Below are 22,749 nucleotides of genomic sequence, written 5' to 3' on the forward strand. Positions count from 1 at the left end.
GTGACATGTTTGTGATGGCCATGATGCCCATGCTGGAAGGTTGTGGGTTTACCAGAATGAGGGCGAGGAACACCTGACCCACCTAGGGCAGAAAACTGCTTAAAGGCGTTTTTAAACCACAAACAATAGCATGAGCGATCTGTGCCTTAAGGACATGCTCCTGCTGCAGATAACTAGCCAGACCCATCCCTTTACTTCGGCCCATCCCTCTATTTCCCATAAGGAATACTTTTAGTTAATCTGTAATCTATAGAAACAATGCTTATCACTGGCTAGCTGTCAATAAATATGTGGGTAAATCTCTGTTCAAGGCTCTCAGCTCTGAAAGCTATGAGACTCCATGACCAAGCTGGTCTCGGCACTCCACTGACTGCCATTCTCCCATCACTCTCTCTCCTCGGGTGTCTCTATTCCCTGAGACACAACAATGTCGAAATTAGGCCAATTTAATAACTCTACAAAGACCTCTACGTGTTCAAGTGAAAGAGACACATCTCTTACTTTAAATCAAAAGCTAGAAATGATTAAACATGGTGAGAAAGTCATGGTGAAAGTTGAGACAGGCTGAAAGCTAGGCCTCTTGTGCCCAACAGTTAGCAAAGTTGCAAATGCAAGAAATGTTCCTGAAGGAAATTAAAAGTGCTACTTCAGTGAACACATGAATGCTAAGAAAGTGAAATAGCCTTATTGGTGATATGGAGAAAGTTTTAGCGATCTGGGTGGAAGACCAAATCAGCCACAATATTCCTTTAAGCCAAAGCCCAATTCAGAGTGAGGCCCTAACTCTTTTCAATTCTTTGAAGGCTGAGAGAGATGAAGAAGTAGTAGAAGAAAAGTCTGAAGCTAGCAGAGGTTGATTCATGAGGGTTAAGGAAAGAAGCCATCTCCATAACACAAAAGTGAAGATGAGGCAGTGAGTGCTGATGGAGAAGCTGCAGTAAGTTTTCTGGAAGGTCTAGCTAAGATAACTGATGAAGGTGGCTACACTAAACAATACAATTTTTTTTCTTTCTTTTCTTTTCTTTTTTTTTTTTTTTTCTTTGAGACAGGGTCTCACTCTGCCTCCCAGGCTGGGTGCAGTGGCAGGATCTCAGCTTACTGCAATCTCAGCCTCCTGGGTTCAAGTGACTCTCCCAGCTCAGCCTCTGGAGTAGCTGAGATTGTAAGCGTGTGCCACCACGCTTGATGAATTTTTGTATTTTTTGGTAGAGATGGGTTTTACTATGTTGGCCAGGCTGGTCTCAAACTCCTGACTTCAAGTGATCTGCCCACCTTGGCTTCCCAAAGTGCTGGGATTACAGGCATTTGCCACCACACTAGGCCAATACATTTTCAATGTAGACCAAACATCCTCATAGTAGAAGAGGACAAGTCGATGCCTGGCATTAAAACTTCAAAGGATAGGCTCACTCTCGTTTTTGTTTGTTTTTACATGATGGGGTCTTGCTATCTTGCCCAGGCTGGTCTCAAACTCCTGCACTCAAGTGATCCTCCCACCTCAGCCTCCCAAGGTGCTGGGATTACAGGCATAAGCCATTGTGCCTGGCCCAAGGATAGGATAACTATCCTAGCAGGTGCTAATGCAGCTGGTGACTTTAAGTTGAAGCCAGTGCTCATTTACCATTCCAAATATCCCAGGACCCTTAAGAATTATGCACAATCTACTCTGTCTATACTCCCTAGATGGAATAATAATGTCTGGACAACAGTACATCTGTTTGCAGCATGGTTTACTGAATATTTTAAGCCCAGGGCTGAGACTTACTGCTATGAAAAAAAAATCCTTTCAAAATATTACTGCTCATTAACAATGCACCTAGTGACCCAAGAGCTCTGATGGAAATGTATAATGAAATGAATGTTGTTTTCATGTCTGCTAACACAACATCCATTCTGTATCTCATAGATCAAGGAGTAATTTTGAATTTCAATCTTATTACTTAAGAAATACCTTTCTTAAGGCTATAGGTGCCATAGATAGTGATTCCTCTGATGAATCTGGGCAAAGTAAATTGAAAACCTTCTGGAAAGAATTCACCATTCTAAATGCTGTTAAGAATATTTGTGATTCATGAAAGAAGGTCAAAATATCAACATTAACAGGAGTTTGGAAGAAGTTGATTCAAACCCTCATGGATGACTTTGAGAGGTTCAGGACTTCCATGGAGGAAGTAACTGCAGATGTGGTGGAAATACCAAGTGAACTACAATTAGAAGTGGAGCCTGAAGATGTGACTGAATTGTTGCAATCTCATAATAAAATTTACCTGAATAAGGTGTTGCTTCTTATGGATGAACAAAGCAAGTGGTTTCTTGAAATGGAATTTACTGGTGAAGATGCTGTGAATATTGTAGAAATGACAACAAAGGATTCAGCATATTACATAAATTTAGTTGATAAAGCAGGAGCAGGGTTGGGAAAATTATTCCAATTTTGAAAGAAGTTCTTTTATTGGTAAAATACTATTAAACAGCATCATGGGTTATAGAGTAATCTTTCATGAAAGGAAACCAATTGATGTGTCACACTATTGTTCTTATTTTAAGAAATTGCCACAGCCACCTCAACCTTCAGTGACCATCATCGTGATTAGTCAGCAGCCATCCACATTGAGGCAAGACCCTCCACAGCAAAAAGATTGACTCACTGAAGACTCAGATGATTGTTAGCATTTTTAAACAATAAGGTATTTTTAAATTAAGGTGTGTACATTTTTTAGACATAATGCAATTGCACACACACTAGACTATAATACTGTGTAAACATAACTTTTTTTTTTTTTTTAGATAGGGTCTCCATCTGTCGCTCAGGCTGGAATGCAGTGGCGTGATCTTGACATACTACAGCCTCGACCTCCTGGGCTCAAATGATCCCCCCACCTCAGCCTCCTGAGTAGCTGGGACTATAGGTGCACCCCACCATGCTTGGCTAATTTTTTTATATTTTTTATTGTGACAAGGTTTTGCCATGTTGCCCAGGCTGGTCTTAAACTTCTGGCCTCAAGTGATCCTCCCACCTCGGCCTCCCAAAATGCTGGGATTACAGGTGTGAGCCACTGTACATGGCCTAAGCATAAGTTTTATATGCACTGGAAAACCGAAAAATCCGTGATTTGCTTTATTTTGATATTCACTTTATCGTGGTGGTCTGGAACCACACCTGCAATATCTTCAAGGTATACCTGTACCATAATTTCAATTAAATATGATTTAACCCAGGATTATCTTTCTCTGCTATTGATGCATGATGTCAAATTTACCATATCTGAAACCTGGTGAATGTTTTGAGGAATGGAGTGAATATTTAGAACTAGCCATCTCACATAATAAATGCTTGATAAATGGGTTTCTTGACTTTAAAAAAAATGTCTGACTAGTGCTCAATGGAGTTGGAAGTATTTGTTAACATTATTACCTACACAGGTTACTTAATCAAATTTTAGACATTGTCAAACATATCTTATATGTAACTGTGGGTTTTCAAAAATGAATGTTGATATTATAATTCACAGGTTTCCTAATAAAATTTAGACACTGTCAAACACATTGGGCATGGAACTGTGGATTTTCCGAAATGAGTGTTACAGGAACACTGCGCTGTCTTTTACCAGTTTCTTTTCTTTAGCTCCTATGGCATTCAAATACTCTTTGAGTAACACCTTTATTGTCCTAGGATAAGGAGGATTTAAGAGAGCTTTCCAGAACCCTATTTCATTGTTTTTAATAAATTCTTTCCCGCTTTTGGCCCTCTGTAAGCAAGTTCTCTGCTACAAACAGATTAAATGCGTTGACTTCATCTGCTATAGTGACTCAGATTTCTTGACCTGATCTATTCTGCAGATCTAGTTTTTGAATCAGAAGTTAGGTAATGCCTTCTCCTGGGTTTTAATTCTATGCATTCGGTATCTTGGGTAGGAAAGTTAACTCTTTTGTCTTTTTGAGCTGTGTCACTTACACCTTTTTTTTTTCTCCTGTCCAAAAAGAGGGGAATATGTCCTAATAACGTTTTTGATAGGCCCAAAATAGCCAGCTTCTCTGGGATATAAGCAACAAGATATTTGGTTTGGGACATTTCCAAATTCCTCAAACTTTTTTCCTTTTTTTTTTTTTTGTGAGACAGAGTCTCATTCTGTCATCTAGGCTAGAGTGCAGTTGTGTGATCTTGGCTCACGACAACCTTTGCCTCCGGGGTTCAAGAGATTCTCCTGCCTCAGCCTCACTAGTAGCCGGGACTACAGGTGTGCACCAACACATCCGGGTAATTTTTATATTTTTAGTAGAGACAGGGTTTCACCATGTTCGGCAGGCTGGTCTCGAACTCCTGACCTCAGGTGATCCACCCGCCTTGGCCTCCCAAAGTGCTGGGATTACAGGCATGAGCCACTGCAGCTGGCCAGATTGCCAAACTTTGAACTCCCTAGTTCTTCTGAGGCCAACCTCAGGCCTACCACATAAGTCCTTCTTTATAGTGTCCGTTGAAGTGCCAGACTCATACAGAGCTCCCAAACTCACGTTGAAGAGGAGATTTAAGCCAAATGGAAATGTGCTATGGCAATTGTTCTACCAGTGTCCTTGATACAACAGACAAATCAGTAAATCAAAGATGTTAAGAGCCTGGTTATGAAACAGGATACTTAGTATGTATTTTATCATTTATTTATTTATTTAGAGAAGGAATCTCGCTCTTGTCACCCAGGCTGGAGTGCAGTGGTACCTTCTTGGCTCACTGCAACCTCTACCTCTCAGATTCAAGTGATTCTTCTGCCTCAGCCTCCCAAGTAACTGGGATTACAGGTGCCTGCCACTACACCCGGCTAATTTTTGTATTTTTAGTAGAGAGAGGGTTTCACCATATTGGCCAGGCTGGTCTCGAACTCGTGACCACAGGTGATCTGACTGCCTTGGCCTCCCAAAGTGCTGGGATTAGAGGCCTGAGCCACCGTGCCTGGCCTATTATTAATTAAGATGAATGTTAATACAAACTGTGCTATGGGACATTTATAGGGTAGCTGCCATTTAAAGAAAAAGAATTCTCTTACTTGAGACTGGTGGAAGGCATGGCAGATAGGACTTTGGCAAAGAATAGTGGAAAGGAAGTCGAAGACTGCGGGGAAATGCAAGTCTGTGGATACACAGGTTGATACAGTCTCTCTTAGAGGGCATGAATGGGCAGGAAGGACTTTAACACTTACTTAGTACCTACCCTATGCTAGGGGCTGGGGTAGGCACTTTGCAGACATCATCTTTTAAAAAGTTCCTTAAGAATCCCTCAATCCTTCTTCTACAGTCTCCAGCTCAATGATGTTAAGTGATTCCTCCATGCCACTAAATTAGAAAGTGGTGGGAACTCACATTCAAACCCAGGTCTGACCAACTTCAAAGGCCAGGAGGCTGTTTCCTTCATTCCATGGCTGCTCCCTCAAGAGTAACTCTGCATGGGGATAAGAGTAACTCTCTTCCAAGGTTGATCAAGGTCTCTTTCAATACTGAGGTTCTGGGACACAGATTAGAAGACACAGAAGAATTGCCCAGCCTTTTCCGCCCAAAGACCTGTTACTGAATTTTGTCTCCATGTGTCTGAAGGGTAGTCCCCCATCATCATTTTCATTCATCCTAAGAAAGGCATCTCCCTGTGTGGAGGTGGTGGCCGTGAACATTTTGGCTGAACTCAGCAGTCAACCTTCTCATTTTTGCTGGAAGGATTTGAGAGAATATGGGGGAGATGGTACACGAGCCAGTGGAGGATTAGTGGGGTTTTATGTTGTTGTGATGAACTTTATGATGTTAGTTTGTGGTTTCATGTAGCCTCATAAAACAAGCTGGATGGTGATTATGTCACTTCCTCTGCCCTCCCGACAGAGAGAAGGCCTTCTTTAGTGCCTGGAGTATTTCCTGATGCCCCACTAAGGCCAGCTCACTTCTCAGATTTTAATGTGTTAATGTAAGAGGTGTGGAGAAGAAAAGAGGAAGAAGGGGTGGGGGAAAGCCATCAGCCCAAGTTGTCACACTGTCATCCTGGCTGACAAATGACTGATGTCAGAGCATGGTACCGAAACGTATAGAAACAGGCCTGTTGGCTTGGGCAGTACATAAATAAGCCAGTCACACATTTCTCGGATGGCTGGCAAAAGTTTTGTTGTCAAAGCAATGCCCCAGTCGAGCTTGCTTTGCTTACGCAAGGCCTCAGCCTCTGCCTCTGCCTCTTCCCCAAACCCAAGCTACCTGAGGAGGAGGAGCTGAGTGAGGGGGAGGGACCAACAGATTTGTCCCCTGTGCAGGCTGCCTGCCTGCTTGAGTTACATCCACAAATGCCTCGGAAGCAGCCAGCTGGCTGCATCTTTCTCCTCACATTCCTGGGTCTGTCTGGACTGGTTGGCACAGTTACCAGAACATACTACATTGGGATTGTGGAAGAATACTGGAACTATGTACCCCAAGGGAAGAATGTTATTACTGGGAAAAGTTTCACAGAAGACAAGTGAGTGAACTTAGGGTCCTCATTGACTCCCAGGTTTGGCCTCTTTTTGACTTTGCGTGGGGAAAGTTGTATTTCTTGGGTACTTACAATGGGGGTGAGTTGATCTAGACCAAGAGAAGGTGTTTTGTTTTTTGCTTGAAGAGCCCTATGTATGGATGGGTGTGTAATCTGGAAGAGATATTCATAGCTCCATGTATTTATTGAGCCACCTATTCACAGCCTTGCCTGTGAAGAGACATACACACAACCAGGTGTTTGACAGTTTTCACCAGGCACTACTAGTAACTTCTGGGGGATTCTGTTTGTTTGTTTTTAAATGACAACACTTGGGATGAAGATTTGAGAAACTTCAAGAATTCCTTATTGTTAAAACACAGTGTTTTCTTAGTTTGTATTTTTGGAATGAAACATCATAATGGGAGATAAATATGCTAAGTCATGTTTTTCAACGTTTAAAAGAGAAGGAAGTCACAGGAGATTTGCCTGCTATTTTCAGAGTTTCCTTGAGTCTACTTAGAAATAGCTCTTTAACTGGTAAAAAGTTTATTCCAGCTCCAAGTCATTCATGCTGAGGGCAATATCTTATCCCAGAACACATAGCATAGCTAGGTGAGATGGCGCCATGGTGTTCTATGTTCCTGATTTTTAATTTGGGACAGAAAATAACCCTTGCTCCCTGCCCCCTCCAGGGCCTAGTATCTTAACAATCTAATTTGTTTCATGGATCTCCCTCTGAAGTCACCTCCTGACACCAGAAGCTGTCATGCTATTTTCAACTTTGTGGTTATTAGAACATCTTTTCAGATGTTTTGGCAACCTCTGTTGGATATTTGAATGCTTGCTTCTTTTCTGACAGGCAGAACCAGTTGCATTCCGCATCCATGTTCCATTTCCTAAAGATGAGTTTAGTTGATAAAACTCAGGAACAGCACAGGGCCTACCAACAAGTCTTTAAGAGCCAGGGCCCCTTGTCTTTGAGGAAAGACCAAAGATCCAGTTGGCTTGGAAATACAGCTTCCAAGTTTTCTAACAAAACAAAAGTGGTATAGTCATGTTTTGTTTACCAAAGATGAAGCCTGTGCCAGACAAGCTGCCAAGGCAGACTTTTCCTTAAGCTTTGTACCTGGAAATATAATGTCTGTAGGGCTATTTCCAAAGGAAACTCTTGATTGCTTTCAATCCCACATCTGCTGATCATTGGTGGTGGTGTCTTTACTGTGATGAATAGCTATGGGATTGAAAGGGTACCCAAAATGCCAGAAGCCTTCTCTACAAATAGAGCTCTGCTATTCTCAGAGTGGGCTCAGTAGGAAACGGTCAATGTGAGCAGCTACTGGGGATAAGAATGTTGAAAATGTGTACACTGAGTGTAATGAATATAGCGTTTAAGCTAAATGTGATACTGGATTGCCTTTCCATAAGATTAACACCCACAGAAATTCTGTCTTCTTCCTAAAATGCCCACGTCACTATAGCTGTGTATGGGCATTTATTCTGACCCAAAAATTCTATGAGGGATTTTTCAATTCATTACTGCTTGCAGATATTATTATTCTCATTTTATGAACCAGGAACCAAGGCTCTGAGGTTAAATACTTGCCGGAGTTTATAAGTAAATGGTAGCACCAAACTCACATTGCTTTGGTTCCACAGCCCATATTTCTTTTCACCACACAATCTATTTCTTGGTAAAGGTGATCCTTCCCCAGTGAATTAAAGCAACTTTGAGGGAAGCCAGGGATCAGAGTAATAAGAACTTTCTAGAAAGTCCTAATTTTGCCAAAGGCACGTTTAGTCTCTTTTGTCACTCTTCCTAGAAGCATGTTGAAAGGGATCACTGGTGGTCAGTGACCAAACAAGTTATCTGGGTTAATTCAAAACCCCAAAGAATCATAAATAATCAAATACTACCATGCTGTTTTCACAAAGTGGGGTGCTGGAAGAAGTTGGGGTCTCTTGATCATTTCGACCAGAAGATGGTGCTTTGATGAAAGTGCAATAAAACATATAAAAATTGCTATGGTGAAAAAGAAAACAGGCATGATGAAAACAGTTGGTTTGGCATCAGATTTGAGTGAGATGGTTTCAAAATGCATGGTCCCATATGATAGTGCATTTGTTCTTAGAAGCAGCTGGCATGCTAAGGTGTCATACCTAGAATGCCAAGGTCCCCAAACATTTCTTTCTGGTATGCAAAGGGACAGAGTTTGTGTCAGACTGACTGCTACCTCTTGGAAGGGAAATCCAGGTGAGTATGCAGTGGATATTGGCTTTTATCAGTGATCCCATCAGGATACTGGTTTTTATCAGTGATCCCATCAGTGTTAGTGGTTGTGGTAGGTGGCTCAGACAAGTTCCTAAAATGGTAGGACTGTTGTAGGTGGCTGCCATTGCTTGTGGACCACAAGATATGCATCCTGGGTGTATGTGAAGATGCTGTGACTGGGACATAAGTAGAGTTCAGTGTGTGTACTCTGTGTTGTGCCATTTCCCCAGGAGCAGGAAGGAGTCATCATGGATGATGTAATCATGCCCCTCACTCAGCCTCCTGGAGGGTGGATAGGCTGCCTTTCTGAGGTCAGTCTGTTGTTTTGGATATTCACACTTGGACAAATGTCTGATATTTAAAGGACCAGGAGAGCCAGGTGCTCAGAATTCCACCATGAGTGGAAAGAACCTGAAATAGAAATCCAGACACCTAACTTCTAGTGCTTGTTCTGCCCAACTTGTTGTGTAATCTTGAACATGTCATATAATCTCTCTGAATATCACTTTCCTCAATTTGTGTAAGAAGGGAGTTGAAATGTAATCCCTAGAGTCACTTGAGAAGTGTAATGCCAAAGCATTAGAAATAATTTTGAAACTGAATGAAAAATATCTTACCTGACTTGCCAGTTCTAGAAAGATTTTTGCAATGGTGAATGAAAGGAGAGAGATGATTTGCAAATTTTCAGTCTGAGAAATTAGAGTTGGAGAAGACCTGGGACTGATCGTGGACATATGTGACAACTTTTGAAGTAGTCTGTATTTTTCTTTCTCCATTTTTTCCCCTGTCCTTTAAGAATTATCTGCAATTCCTCACTTCATATGTGAAGCTTTCCCCCATGACCCTGGCTTGTACTGATCTGTTTCCTTCCTAACCACTCATGGAGCTTGGGGTCTTTATCATGAACTTGGACACTGCATTTTCTTCCCTCTCCATTGCCCTCTAATTGCTTGACGTACATCAGTCATGTCTGCAACTGCAGTAAAACACCATGATGATAGATAAGAAGTTTTGGCATATATTTAATAATCCCCCTTCCCTACATGGAACTTTGTCATTGACAGTATCCCATGGAGGATACAGTACAGGGCAGGCATTCAAAATCGTTGAAGTAAAAGCTAATCACCTTATCAATTGAGTTGTTCTGGTTGTTTTATCTTTGAATGAGGGGAATGGGCAAAAATCTGGGGAACAAGATGGTGGGTGCCAAAGTTTCAGTAATGTGAAAACATTTGGAAACCAAAGTTAGGCACATCCTTATGCACAAGGATGAGATTGGAAATAAATTGAAATCATTTCGCTGAGACTCTATAGCCCTCAGATGGTGCGATTTAACTTTTCTGCTTGGTACCTATGCTTGATTATAGGGTTCAAAAATATAACTGAGTCTATAATCACTAATGTTTCCTACAAAGTATAGGATTTAGAGTTAGATTCTATTTAGAAATGTTTTCTCCAGATAAATAAACTTCTCCTCCTCCTTGGAGTAAATGGGGACACTGGGCTCCTTTGAGTTGCCTGGGGATGCTGTCAGTATTTTGATCTATTTATACCAGTCCTGCTCAGGCTCATAAAGTGCTTAATTAAGGTGTGCATTTGGTGGTAAAGCCTGATCTTTAATGGAAGTAGAGTGTGGTCATCTTATTTAAAGCCACAGTTCTCACCATAGACCTCATTAGGCCATCAACACACATTCAGCCTTTTTCTTCCCAGTGAAATGCAGGGTTTCCATGGATGCTAACTCATGGGTGGAACTGCACTTGAACATAAGTGAGGCTAGCCACTGCTCAAACCCCATTTTTGTAGAGTCTGTTAGTTGACCCAGCTACATCACTGCATCAGCCCAGTGTATGGCAAGGGGCTTTGAGTATTCTAAGAAGCAGGCCCTAGAACGGGTGTGAGAGAGAACTCACACATCTATCTGAAAGAAGGACCAACTGAGGGGAAGCAGGGAGGAGACAGAGGTTTTTGTGAGCTTTGAAATAAAGTAAAGAATATCATCTGGTTAGTGCATGGTCTAAACAAATGGTAACTTTCAAACCTCAACTTCTGTCTTATCAGCACCAAAAATATTTTGTTTGGACTGATGCCATATGAATCTCTTGGAGCTGCTGTTATACGCTATATCAGTAAGTGATTGTTTCTGGCTGCCACTAGAGACTGGAGTATAATGTCTTCCACAAATTAGGATTTTGTATTCATTTGTAGAAGAATCCGGAAGTGGGCAGTCCAAGGCTGGTGGGATAGATGTTATAACAGGATCTCAGGGGCTTTCTGTATTTCTGATCCACCATCCTTAGCCTATGTGCTTTAAACCCTTTGTGGTTTCCCTCCTCAAGCACATTCATGGTCACAAGATTGCTGCTGGATCTCCAGCCATCGTGTCTATATTCCAGGAAGAAAGAAAGAAAGGCAAAAGGTAGAAGCAGAACAATTTTTGCTGCATCAGCCTTTTAAAGGGTTCTCATTGAAACCCTACCCAACCGATTTTACTTACATCTCATTGGATACTCATAGCCACAAAGAGGACTTGAAAAAATATAACCTTTCAGCTGTGTGCTTTTCTGCCTGAATAAAGATAGAATTTGCCTCTGACACGAAGAAAGAAGGGGAGCATGAATATTACAAGGCAGCTGGCAGTCCCTGCTACCCTCCCCTACCTCAGTTCTCCCCTGTTTTCCATGATTCACAGGCATCCTCTTAGTCCCTGTCTTCCTTTTCCCACCTCCATATGATTGGCCCCCAAGGCCTGGTTAGCAGGATCTGAAAGATAACTCATTGACAGTATAGTAAGTTAGCTAAGTGTCACTGAGTATTTACTATGCTCCAGGCATTGCTTTAAAAGGTTAGCACACCATGAAGTGGGGTGACCAATCTTCTGTCCCTGGGAGGGAGATCAGGGGGCATCGGGAGGATTTCCCCAGCCAAGTGTAGCCCAGCCTTGGTCTAAGGGAGATGCCAAGGCAGTCCAGTTTGCTGGCAAAGTATGGGGCTCTGGCATCAACTGTCACATTTAGAATTCTTGCCCCACTTTATGGGCGAGTAATTCAATCTCTCTTTGCCTCAGTTTTCTCATCAGTAAAATAGGGATAGTGATAGTACTTGCTTTGAGGGTGTTTTAGTTTCCTGTGGCTGCTGTAACAAATTACCACAAACTGGGTGGCTTCAAACAATGGCAATTTATTCTCCCCCAGTTTTGGAGGCCAGACGTCTGAACTGAGTGTCTTGGCAGGGCCACACTTCCTCTGGAGGTTCTAAGGGTGGGGCCATTCCTCGACTCTTCCAGGTTCTGGTATCTGCCAGCATTCCTTGGCTGTGGCTGCATCACTCTGATCTCTGCGTCCATTTTCATATCGTCTTCTTCTCTGTGTGTGTCTGGCCTGTGTTTGCCTCTTATAAGGACACTTTTGATGGCATTTAGGGCCCACTCAGCTAATCCAGGATAATCTCCCCATCTTAAGATCCTTAACTTAATCGCATCTGCAAAGACCCATTTTTCCAATAAGTTTCTGCAGATGAGGACTGCAGAGTTATCTTTGGGACTTAGGATCTGCACATACTCAGACACAGTGCCTGCCACTTGAGAGCACTTGATCAGCTCCCGTGGTAGCTCTGCTGTCTCACAGGGTTCTCTGGAGAGCAGGAGCCCTGGGGGAAAGACCTTGGCTGGTCACATTTTCCTCTTTTCTAACAAAGCTTTATGCTTTACCAGAAATAATCATAACCGTCATTGATTCAGCACCACTCTCCCAGTTGCTGCGTGTGGGGCCCCACACCTCTTCTCACTGAATCCTTATGATAGCTCTACCATGGTCACCAGTTTACAGCAGAGGAAACTGCGTTCAGAGAGGTTAAGTCTCTTCCCCATTTCACAACCAGCAAGTGAGAGAGTTGGGATTCAAGCTCATTTTCCTTCCCCCTCATCATGCCATTTGTTTTGAATACGCCTTGTGTGTGAAGGGCTTCTGTGGAAATGAAGAGTGAAAAGGAAGGACCCAAGACATAGGTGGTGCCAGGGGACCCAGAGTGAAAGAATATGTATAGAAGCACATCATCCAGATGGTATTAAAAATTATTAATCTAATAGGGAGGGTGCAGCTTCACCAAATTGAATGTGCAATCTCCGTCTCCACCCTTTCTTTTGCCAAGTGGCATTTGTCTCAATCTCATCTTTTTTTCTCCTTGGTGAAGAATGTTCCTTCTCAAGCTCAGACAGTATTTCTTGTCCTTATTGTGACTCTTATGATCTCACATGTTGGCTCTGACCACACTCTCTGCTAATATTATTTTGCAGTTTATCTTCATCCTATATTTCCCTGCCCTCTCCACAGACATGTGGGCTCTGGACAGTAGAGTTGGCAGTTAACATTGTAAAACTGTGTGTTTATTGTCAAATGCATATGTTTTGTTTCCCAACTAGATGGTAAAACTCTCGCATGCAGGGACTGAGATTAATACAGCTTGGCCCCAGCTTTTAGTTTTATGTCCCAGACATAGTAGATGATCAACAATTGCTCCAACGAAGCCATCAGAAAACATCCCTCTAAAAGATGCAGAGGTCATGGGATTGCTGGTGTGGTTTACACCCCTGCAAGCTACAAAATCCTGAGAATGTAACCTGGAAGTCCAGCTCTGTACTGTAGAGGATTCCCAAGGGCAGGTTTGTTCTGATAATGGTTAATCTCCTCTGCTTTTGGAAGATATCTCCCTCCACAGGATTGGCCCCAGGCATTGGCAATGTAATGTTCCAAGTCCCCATCTTGTCTTTAAGGCAGTTGCTAATGTTAACCTTCCTGGCCCCACTGGATTCCTTTGCAGCAGGAAGTAGACACCTCCTTAGCTTGAGTCAAGATGTTAGAATGCAGATTGAAAATGTTCTTGAGGGATAGTGATTGCTCAGCCCCTCGCCGTGGCTACACGATAAACAACAGATGGCTCACCAATGCGACATTCTAACAAATATACTCCATTTAAATTGGAGACTGCTTCATGGGGATGGCTCCTTTGAAGTTACTTCCTTACTTTGTTTCTTGGGCAAATTTGCATTTTATAGAACTCAAAGGAGCTGGAGTTTCTGTTCTACTATTACAAATGCATAATATGTTCTCAATGGGTGGTTTGCTGTGTAGACGCCAAAACAAATACTTTATCTTTCTCTTATTTCTATCCCTTCCCACTTCTTTTTTTTTTTACTTTCAAGTTTTTTTTTCCTATTAGTTAAAAAAGTATAGGATCTCACTGTATTGCCCAGGCTGGTCTTAAACTCCTAGCCTCAAGTGATCCTCCTGCCTTGGCCTCCCAAAGTGCTGGGATTAGGCGTGAGCCACCACACCCAGCCTCAACAAATTTTTATCAAATAGTTACTATAGTTTTCGTTTTGTGTTAAGTATCTTCCTAGGGCACCTTGATGGGTCAACCCTGTCCTACTCTTGATGTGGAGTCAGTGCAGGGGAAGAAGTCCTGGGACAAGGAGGAAGCTAGGGGTTCTCTTCACTGTCTGAGCAGGAGGCTTCTCCTGCAGCAGAGGAGGAGAGGGTCTTGCAATAATAATTAAATGCCCCCACCCAGAAGTGACACATGGCATTTCCACTCACAGCCCATTTGCCAGAACACTATGGCCCATCTAACTTGCAAAAGCAGAATCACCGTGGTCTTCTTTGGTTAGGAGGAAAGAAAAATTAGAATAGGCAAGCCCTAAAAAGCTCTACTACAGGAATCATTTGGTGATCTTAGGAAAAATACAGATGCCATGGTCTTGCCAGTAGAAAGTCTGATTCCATCGCCCTGAAGTGGGGCCTGAGAATAAAAATTTGGCAAATGTTCCAAATGATTCTAATGCAAGTGGTACATGGGTGGACATTTGGGAACCACTGCTTTAGAAAACCCAATCCCCCCTTGGGGTGACTATTGGCTATATAGGTGATAAGACTGATACATGTCCAGGAATATGAAAAACAGTCAATGTATAACTCAGTGCCAAAATATGAAGCATATATAAGTGCTGCAGTCCCTACAGGGACTCAGCAAACACTTCACTGCCCCTCCTGATACTTATTTTGCCTCTTATTTGGGTGCCTTTGCCAGACAACTCATGGTAAGACCTGGTCTTGTGGAGGTGATGGAGAAAGGTCTTGGGCAGAGGTGGGGTCAGGACCTTTTAGCAGATTAAAAGCAGCAGTACATATGTGAAGATGTGAGCATGTGTGCTCCACATGCATTTGCATGTGTGTGTACTTTTGTGTCTTCATGTGTGCGGTGGGAGAACAGGGTAGAGAAGTAGAGTCCAATGTCCATCCTTCCCTGCAGGGCCTGTTGGAATGATAAGGTCCTATGAATAATAGTTTTGTATTATGGATTTTTACCCATCGGGCTGAACTCAGAGAGCACACCAGTGATTCTGAATCTAATCCTTGCTGTGCCACCTTACTGGGTGACCCATTGTCAGCTATAAAACTGGGCAACTCTGAGGCTTATTAGCAAGCTTGGGGATGACTCAGTTCTTCCTCTGCCTCTTCCTCTTCCTTCTCCTTTTGAACAGCCTGATCAATCAGGAGCTGTATTCAGCTACTCATTAACTGAGTCCTGAAAAACAGAAGTGGTTTAAGTCGATTAAAGATGTATTATTATTGCTTACATAAAAGAGAGCCAGAGATTGGCAATCATCTGGGTCCCAGGTTCCTTTTGGCTTTCACTTGACCATCTCTAGGGTGTGACCCTCTTCCTCATTATCTCAAGATGGCTGCTGGAGCGCCAGTCATCATGTCTACATTTCAGGCATGAATAAAGGGAAGAGAAGAGGATAAAAAGGGTGTCTTCCAGCTACACCTGGAGAAGTATCATTGAGTGACTTCTGCTTACATCTGATTGGCTAGAATTATGTCACATGACTACTCCAAGTTGCAAGCAAGGCTGAGAAATGCAACAGCCTCTATTATAAAGGTCCAGGGTCAGGCATCTCAACTTTTATATCCCATTCTCTTGCACAGGGAAATGTAAGTCTTTGCCTTATAGAGTGGGAGAGGGCTAACTCTTGCTCCTGGGTAGACACTTGCAGGCTTAGTGGATGCTTGGATACAAGAGACCCAGAATGTTCATAGACGGGCCCAAGACTTCAGCCTCAATGCCTGAGAGGAGAGTTGGCAAGCCAGAGGTTGAGCAGGGATAGTGAGCAGATGCCATGCTCTCTGCTCCAGAGGCCAATCCCCTTGCAGAGCAGAACTCAATCCAACAACACCCTTTGTTGTGGCAGCTTTGTTTTTAGAAATAGAAGGCATGCAAGAGAATTTTGGTCCCTTGGCAGCCAAACAGCCTGGGTCTTCTTTTTTTGTCAATAAAATGTGAGCTTGTTTTTAGTATTGAATTTGTAGGTAGAGTAACTGCCCCATCCCCCTACAACAGTATAAAAGAGGATGAATGAAAGTAAACTTCTCATCCATCCTCCCTCCCACCTGTGGCTTCAGTTTCATAGTCTGGAGGCTACACTTTGTTTCCCTGGTCACTTTCCAGATGTATTCTTTGCATATAGGTAAATGTGCATTGTTAAACACACACACACACACACACACACAAATGGGATAATATTTTACATACGGCTCTGCAATTGGCTTTTTTTTTAATTAGTATCTTGGTGATCATGCCATATCAGCACCTGTAGACCATCTTATTCTTTTCTTATGGGTGTGTGGCATGAATGCCATCATTTATTTACCCAGCTGCCAGGTGAAGAACATTTTGGTCTTTCCAGGCTTTTGCTATCAAAATCATTCTCTAATTTTTTAAACAGGATTCCTGTCTTGATCACATTGTTTGGATTGGAAGCTGAACCTAGTAATTGGGGGACAGAGAACATTGCTGCCTCTGGGAGGTCTTGCCCTGTGATTCCTGGGGTTCTTCTCTAGTCAGGCCCATCTCTGGCTTCTCCATCGGGGTCTAAACCCATGGGTTCCTCCTTGTCCCAGGACCTCCTCCCTACCACGGACTCCACATCAAGGGTGGGATAGGGTTAACCCTGGGAAGGTTAATAATCGGGTGCTCTGGGCAGATAAATAGCATGGATCTCCTTCATCTATAGGAGAGGCTGAGTACTGAGGAGAGGAGAAAGTGGTCTGGTGATGGCCGTTCTTACCTCTCTTTGGCTGCAAGCCAAAAGCAGTCCACTCTACAGTTCACTGGACCAATTCTCCTTGGAATAGATTTTTGTGGCCACCTGTTAGTATTCGAGCATAACCTTTGGGGTCTCTTCACCCACCTCCCAAACCCCATCTCAAACAGCTAATCAAAGCCTCTTTTCCAATGACATACAGTGCTTACCCCACAGAAGTTCCACAGGTTGCAATTTTCTCCACCTTCAATGTCATTTCCAGTGAATTTTATCCACACTGAAATGCTTCCAGCTCCCCAGTGATGTTCCAGTGCCCTTTAGATCTGAGACTCAGCTGCTCTACCCCTTAATCTGGCTCAGCTGAAAACCCTGGGGGATTCTCCAGCCTCTGAGGCCAAGGTCTGCTTCATTAAAAGAGGCTTTGTTGCTGGTGGGTTTGACCTGGCTTATGATTTTATTACGTGGTCTGGGGCAGGCTGGATACCTCAGGTGGTTAGAGAGTGGGAGTGATAATCACTTTTTAGCTTGACTTTTAAACCTTGCTGTGCTCTCTTTAAATTATTTTCTTTTTAATTTTGCTATGCTGTAAGCTTCAGTTTACAAATTAGAAAATGTCAAGGTGGCTGTAAACCCCATTTGTTAGCAGGTCCCAACAGTCTTTGGGAGGCATACCCAGCAAACTGAAGCCTATAAGGTTGTTACATTAGGTAGCTAGTCAGGCATGAGCAGGGCAGGAGAGGGGTCCACCTGACCAGGAATGTCAGGTAACCATCAGGTGATGGTCAGGCAGTTGTTAACTGTCTCTCTAAAGTAATAATTGGTCACAGTCAGTGCCAGGGAAAGGCAATCTCCCTATAGATAGAAAAAACCTGAAACTGGTGATCAGCCGCTTCCTGATAAGATCTCAGGAGTTGGGCAAATGGGTTCAAGCAAGTGCATTGAGGGGCAAAATGGCGGAGTTTAACTGGTATATGACCTTCCAGGGACATTCCACCGGTAAGGGAAGAATGCCTCACGTGAGCATGCGTACAGCTCCAGTAAACACACTGCACATGCTCATCTCCCAAGTGCTAGCAGGCCACTGCACATATGGACAACCCGTGCCAAGGGAAGAATCGGGAGAAGGGACACAAGAGCCCAGAAGTATGCCAGTGTATAAAACCCCAAGTCAAAAGGTCGAACTGCGCACTTGTTTTTCAAGTCGCCCGCTTGGCCCTCTTCCAAGGGTACTTTCCTTCCTTTTGTTCCTACTCTAAAGCCTTTTAATAAACTTTCATTCCTGCTCTAAAACTTGCCTCAGTCTCTCCTTCTGCCTTATGCCCCTTAGTTGAATTGAATTCTTTCTTCTGAGGAGGCAGGAATTGAGGTTGCTGCAGGCCCATATGAATTTGCTGCTGGTAACAAGGTCATATGGTGAATTTCTGAGAGCAGCTGGGTCTCAGATCTAAACAACTCAGTGTGTTTTCTCCCAGCAGTAAGATGTGATGTCATCCAGGTGTAGAGAGGACCCAAAGACTCTGGAGTACTGTGTGGCCTGGCCATTTGTGTAGGGTAAGAAGAGCAACTATGTGCTTGGAGTGCCCCCACCCTCATGTCCACAGCGGACATCTAGTGTGGATCATGGCATTCTTCTCTCATTGAACTCAACCTCGACTTGTTTTCTAAGCAATTGCCACCAATCAGATTTGGTGCACAAGATAAAATCTATTGGCTATCCTGGACCTAGAAGGTATTCAAATATGGCAACCTATGCTTTTCAGCAAATAGAGTTTGCAACACCATCCCAGCTTTAGCTTGCCAAGATGGGGACAAACTCACATTTGTTTGTTTGTTTTTAAGTGCCAAAGCCATTAAACATCAACTCTGCCAGGCAAGTTGCTGAGGCTTAGGAATAAAAAGGATGTTTAAAGGGGTATTGTCTTCAATGAGCTCACAAACCAGAGATGTGCATATCTCATTGTAACACGCTTTGGTGAGTACCATTATTAGCACAAGAACAGAGCACTGTGTATGTAGAGAGGAGGAAAAGAGGAAGAGTGTGAACCTACCTCAAAGGGTGCTTGGCAGGTAGAGAATGAGGAAGACCATTGAGGCCCAGGAAAAAGAATGTGCAGAAGTCTTAAAATGCTGAAAGGACATGGTGTGTACCAAGAAGACAGTGTCTGATCTGGCAGAAGCATGGGGACCTGGGAGTTGGGGCAAAGAGGGAGGAAATGAGGTTGGAGAGAAAAGCTGTTGCTTCAAACAGGACTTTTTCTGCTTTGATTTGAACCTGTGGATCCTTCTCCCCAGCTTGACTCAGATGTCCTTTCCTCCATCTGCCTAAGTGATTCTTCTACCTTCTAGGGTGGTTCCCATCTTCTGCTCCATGCAAGGATGGATTCCAGGCTGCTCAATATGTTGATCTCTAGCTCCATCATCCTGAAAAGTCTTCAGGGTGGGCAAAGCCACCATTTATTATTAAGACTGCTTAGGAGCTTTGAAGTAGGAGTTGCTTTGAAGTAGGAGTGCCTGAGTCACTGTATACTAACGTGATCATGTCTTTGAGGAATGAAGATGAAGCCCTGAAAATATCTCTTTATCTTTTTGATCTATAGTGTTTTTCCCAACCTTAATGAAGCTAACAAAGATTCATTATTTAATACAAAGGCTATCAGACCTGGTGTGATTCCATCAACAAAGGAATGTGGCTGTAAACCCTATTTGTCAGCAGGTCTGCCCCTTGTCAGAAAGAAGGGAGAGCAATGCAGAAAAGATGACATTTAAGTAAAGAAAGATAATAAAACTTCACAAAGAAAGTCCCAGACTAGATAGGCAAGCAGATGCCACCCTGAGTCACTGGGAGTAGGAGGCCCAGCGGAATCAGATACCAAGGAATAACATCCCCCAAATCAGGCATGAAGTTAAATAGAGCCCTGGTGAACATACAGATGTAATGACTCAATGTTCAGAGGTAGAAGGTAAGGAAGGGGCTTGATCCAGTGAGCAGAAGCAGATGAGAAAAATCATGTGGGCAGGTGTTATGAAGAGGAATCAGATATGGGATCCTTCCAAAATTGTCTTCCCAAGACACAGATCTGGTTAAATATATCTGTTTAAGAATCTTCAGTGGCTCTTATTTGAAGATATAATTACATCTAAATGGCTTAGCCAAGCACTCAAATTCTCCACAGTTTCCCTCTTATCAAATTTTCTGGTCCTATGAAGCTGCCTGTGATTTCCTGAACTGACCTCTAATTCTCTCACCTGGACACCTTTCTCAAGCTCTTCCTTCTACTTGAGCAAGGTATTGAGGTGTCTCTCTCTCTGTCCTAAATTCCCATAACATGTTCTTTTCCTACAATTCTTAGCAGTTTCCTTTGTGCAGGTAACAATGTTCCTTCCTCTTGACTACAAACGTACTTATTTAGAGATTGTACCTTTTTCATTATTGTACTCAAAACAACATCTAGCCCAGTACTTTGCATGCTATAAATCCTTAATCTGTACTTGTTGAAAGTCAGCAGAATGGCCTTCAAGCTTACCCAAGACTGAAACAGAGGTGATGCCCATGGGATCTTCTGGGAGAGTTCCTTTTTTTTAAAATTTTTTATTATACTTTAAGTTCTAGGGTACATGTGCACAACGTGCAGGTTTGTTACATATGTATACATGTGCCATGTTGGTGTGCTGCATCCATTAACTCATCATTTACATTAGGTATATCCTGGGAGAGTTCCTAAAGGGGTCATGCGGGGTGATAGGGGCAGCCAGAGCCTATGACAAAGGCAGGCAGAGCCCTCCTGTTGGTCCCCCTCCAGAGTGGTCATGAAAGTCTCTTTTAAATTTAATTTTATTTATTGCTTTTCTTTTATACCACCACTGAAATGCCTGAAGTTCATGGAAGCCCTTAAGGGCTTATTTCATTAGGGTGACACAGTCATACATGAGTATAAACTTTATATATTCTGGTCCAGGAAATATGTCCACCTCAGAAAGAGCACTGTCCCTGGGTCTGTCTCTGGACAGAATAGGAATTCAAATGAGGTACAGTTAAAGGCTGAACCCCAAGGGTCTATGAGTTTATAGCTCCACCTGCTGATATCTGAGGCTGGGGCTTGGGACTAGACAAGGGTGCCTGACCAAGGTGTCTGCCTAGGATTCTGACTTGGAGAAGGGAGAGAAGAATCAAAGAGGATCATTGTGCCCTATGCTGAGAGGGGTGAGGGATGGGAAGAGTTGGTGCAGGACACTCTAGAGGAATTTGTGAGACTTGAGTCATCTCACAACTTTTCAGGCTCCAATGCCATAGAACAGAGCTTCTAGAGTCTTCTAGATCCAACTGGTCTACCCATCTTAGAATTACCCTGACACTCACTGTGGACCTGGAATGAACAAAACTGCATGACTTGCTCATTCTGGCCCAGAGTGGGTGGACTGAATACTCTGTTAGACATTAATTCCTTTGGGAAAGGCTGGGATAGGTTTCCTTTGGAAACGATTGGGAAAGAAAAGAAAAACAGAAAAAATTACTAGAGCCACAGAAAAGTAGAAAAGAGAAGTGCTCCATGATACCTGATACATGCTTAACACATTTTTTGAATAAATTATATGAATGATTGAATTCTTGGAACTGAGTAAAAGCATAGAAAGTACAATAAAATAAAAACAGACAAAATGAAAAGAAATAGTCATACGATGATGAAAACAAGTAGGAGTTGATTAGAGGGGAAAAAGTCAATAGCCAAATTTAAGAGATTAGAGGAATAAACAACTCTCAGACAGACTTCCTCCTACGGTTACCTGAAGCTCCAGACTCATGTCCCAGTTCCAAGTACACAAGAAAGAGATTCTTCACAAGTCCCTAGATTTTCTCAGATTTAACCAATCAGACACTCTGTGGCTGTCCCTGAACTAATCATAGTGGCCCAAGGTAGGCTGGCTGGGGGATGAATGATATCAATTGGCCAGGTCTGGATCACAAGTCCTGCCCTAACAACAGCTTATTAGAGAAACTTGGCGTGCTCATAGGCTAGGCTGAGACACTTGCTCCATTAGTGGGGCTGGGGGATGGAGCCCCATCTGAAGAACAGAGAATGAGAGTGGGAAAGGTGTGCTCTCCTACTCTGGGCACACTCCTCACTCCTCAAAGAGTGGAGTGTGTGTGCCGAGTTGCCAAAACTTTAAAATGTCTTCTACATCAACTTTTTCTATTTTTTTTTTCTTGAGTAACTCTTCATTGTTTGAGAGTATACTGAAGCATTACTTCCTTAAGGAAACTTCCCCTGACTTATCTTTGACTTCAGATTAGATGCCCCAAAACATAATCCGTGTTCTCATAACTCTCCCTTCCAGAATAGGGGCTTTGTCTTTTTTCCTCCATATCCCTGGTACTGAGGGCAGGGCTTGGTATAATTAATTTTGTTGGATAACTGAGAGAGAATAAGTGCACGGACACTTGCAGGAGTGTGTCTCAGAGTAAGATGTGGCCTCTTGCCCCCAAAAGGGACACAGCTACATTGGGATGGCTGCACCCAGGAGTGGTGGAGCTTTTGCTCAAGTGGAAGCCAGTATTTATGGAGCTGGAGCTAGGATAGGAGCTCCATGCCAAGCAAATAGACTGAGAGTGGGGAAGGGGGCTTCACTTCTCCAAGAGAAGATTGTTGGGCAACTCCCAAGTGGTGCTATTGTTTCAGGCTTCCAGACACCAGGGACTGAGTCTGCCCTACATCTAGGTCCCCAGGAGGGCATCTGGTCATCTCAAGTCTTAGAATTCTGTTTTTCTCATGTCCACCCCTTTTCTTCTATTGCACCACCTCATTCTGGTCTCATAACAGTCTCTCTGCCCCTCAACTTTGCTCTGCCTTTACCTCAGCTCCTCTGAAACTTGCACACCACTGCCATAGAAGGGTCCTTGAACACATG

General features: G+C 43.1%; 1 protein-coding gene across 1 annotated transcript in view; it reads left to right on the forward strand.

The window, feature by feature from the left end:
• Positions 1-6,293: 6,293 nt before the first annotated feature.
• HEPHL1 (hephaestin like 1) overlaps positions 6,294-22,749 on the forward strand; it is an 81,452-nt gene continuing 64,996 nt past the window's right edge. Inside the window, exon 1 of the mRNA XM_055283290.1 lies at positions 6,294-6,478. Within this exon, the coding sequence (XP_055139265.1) occupies positions 6,309-6,478 (170 nt within the window). The 5' untranslated portion in view covers positions 6,294-6,308. The remainder of the gene's footprint in view (positions 6,479-22,749) is intronic.

Source organism: Symphalangus syndactylus, chromosome 6 (assembly GCF_028878055.3).
Source record: "Symphalangus syndactylus isolate Jambi chromosome 6, NHGRI_mSymSyn1-v2.1_pri, whole genome shotgun sequence".
Classification (NCBI taxonomy): Eukaryota; Metazoa; Chordata; class Mammalia; order Primates; family Hylobatidae; genus Symphalangus; species Symphalangus syndactylus.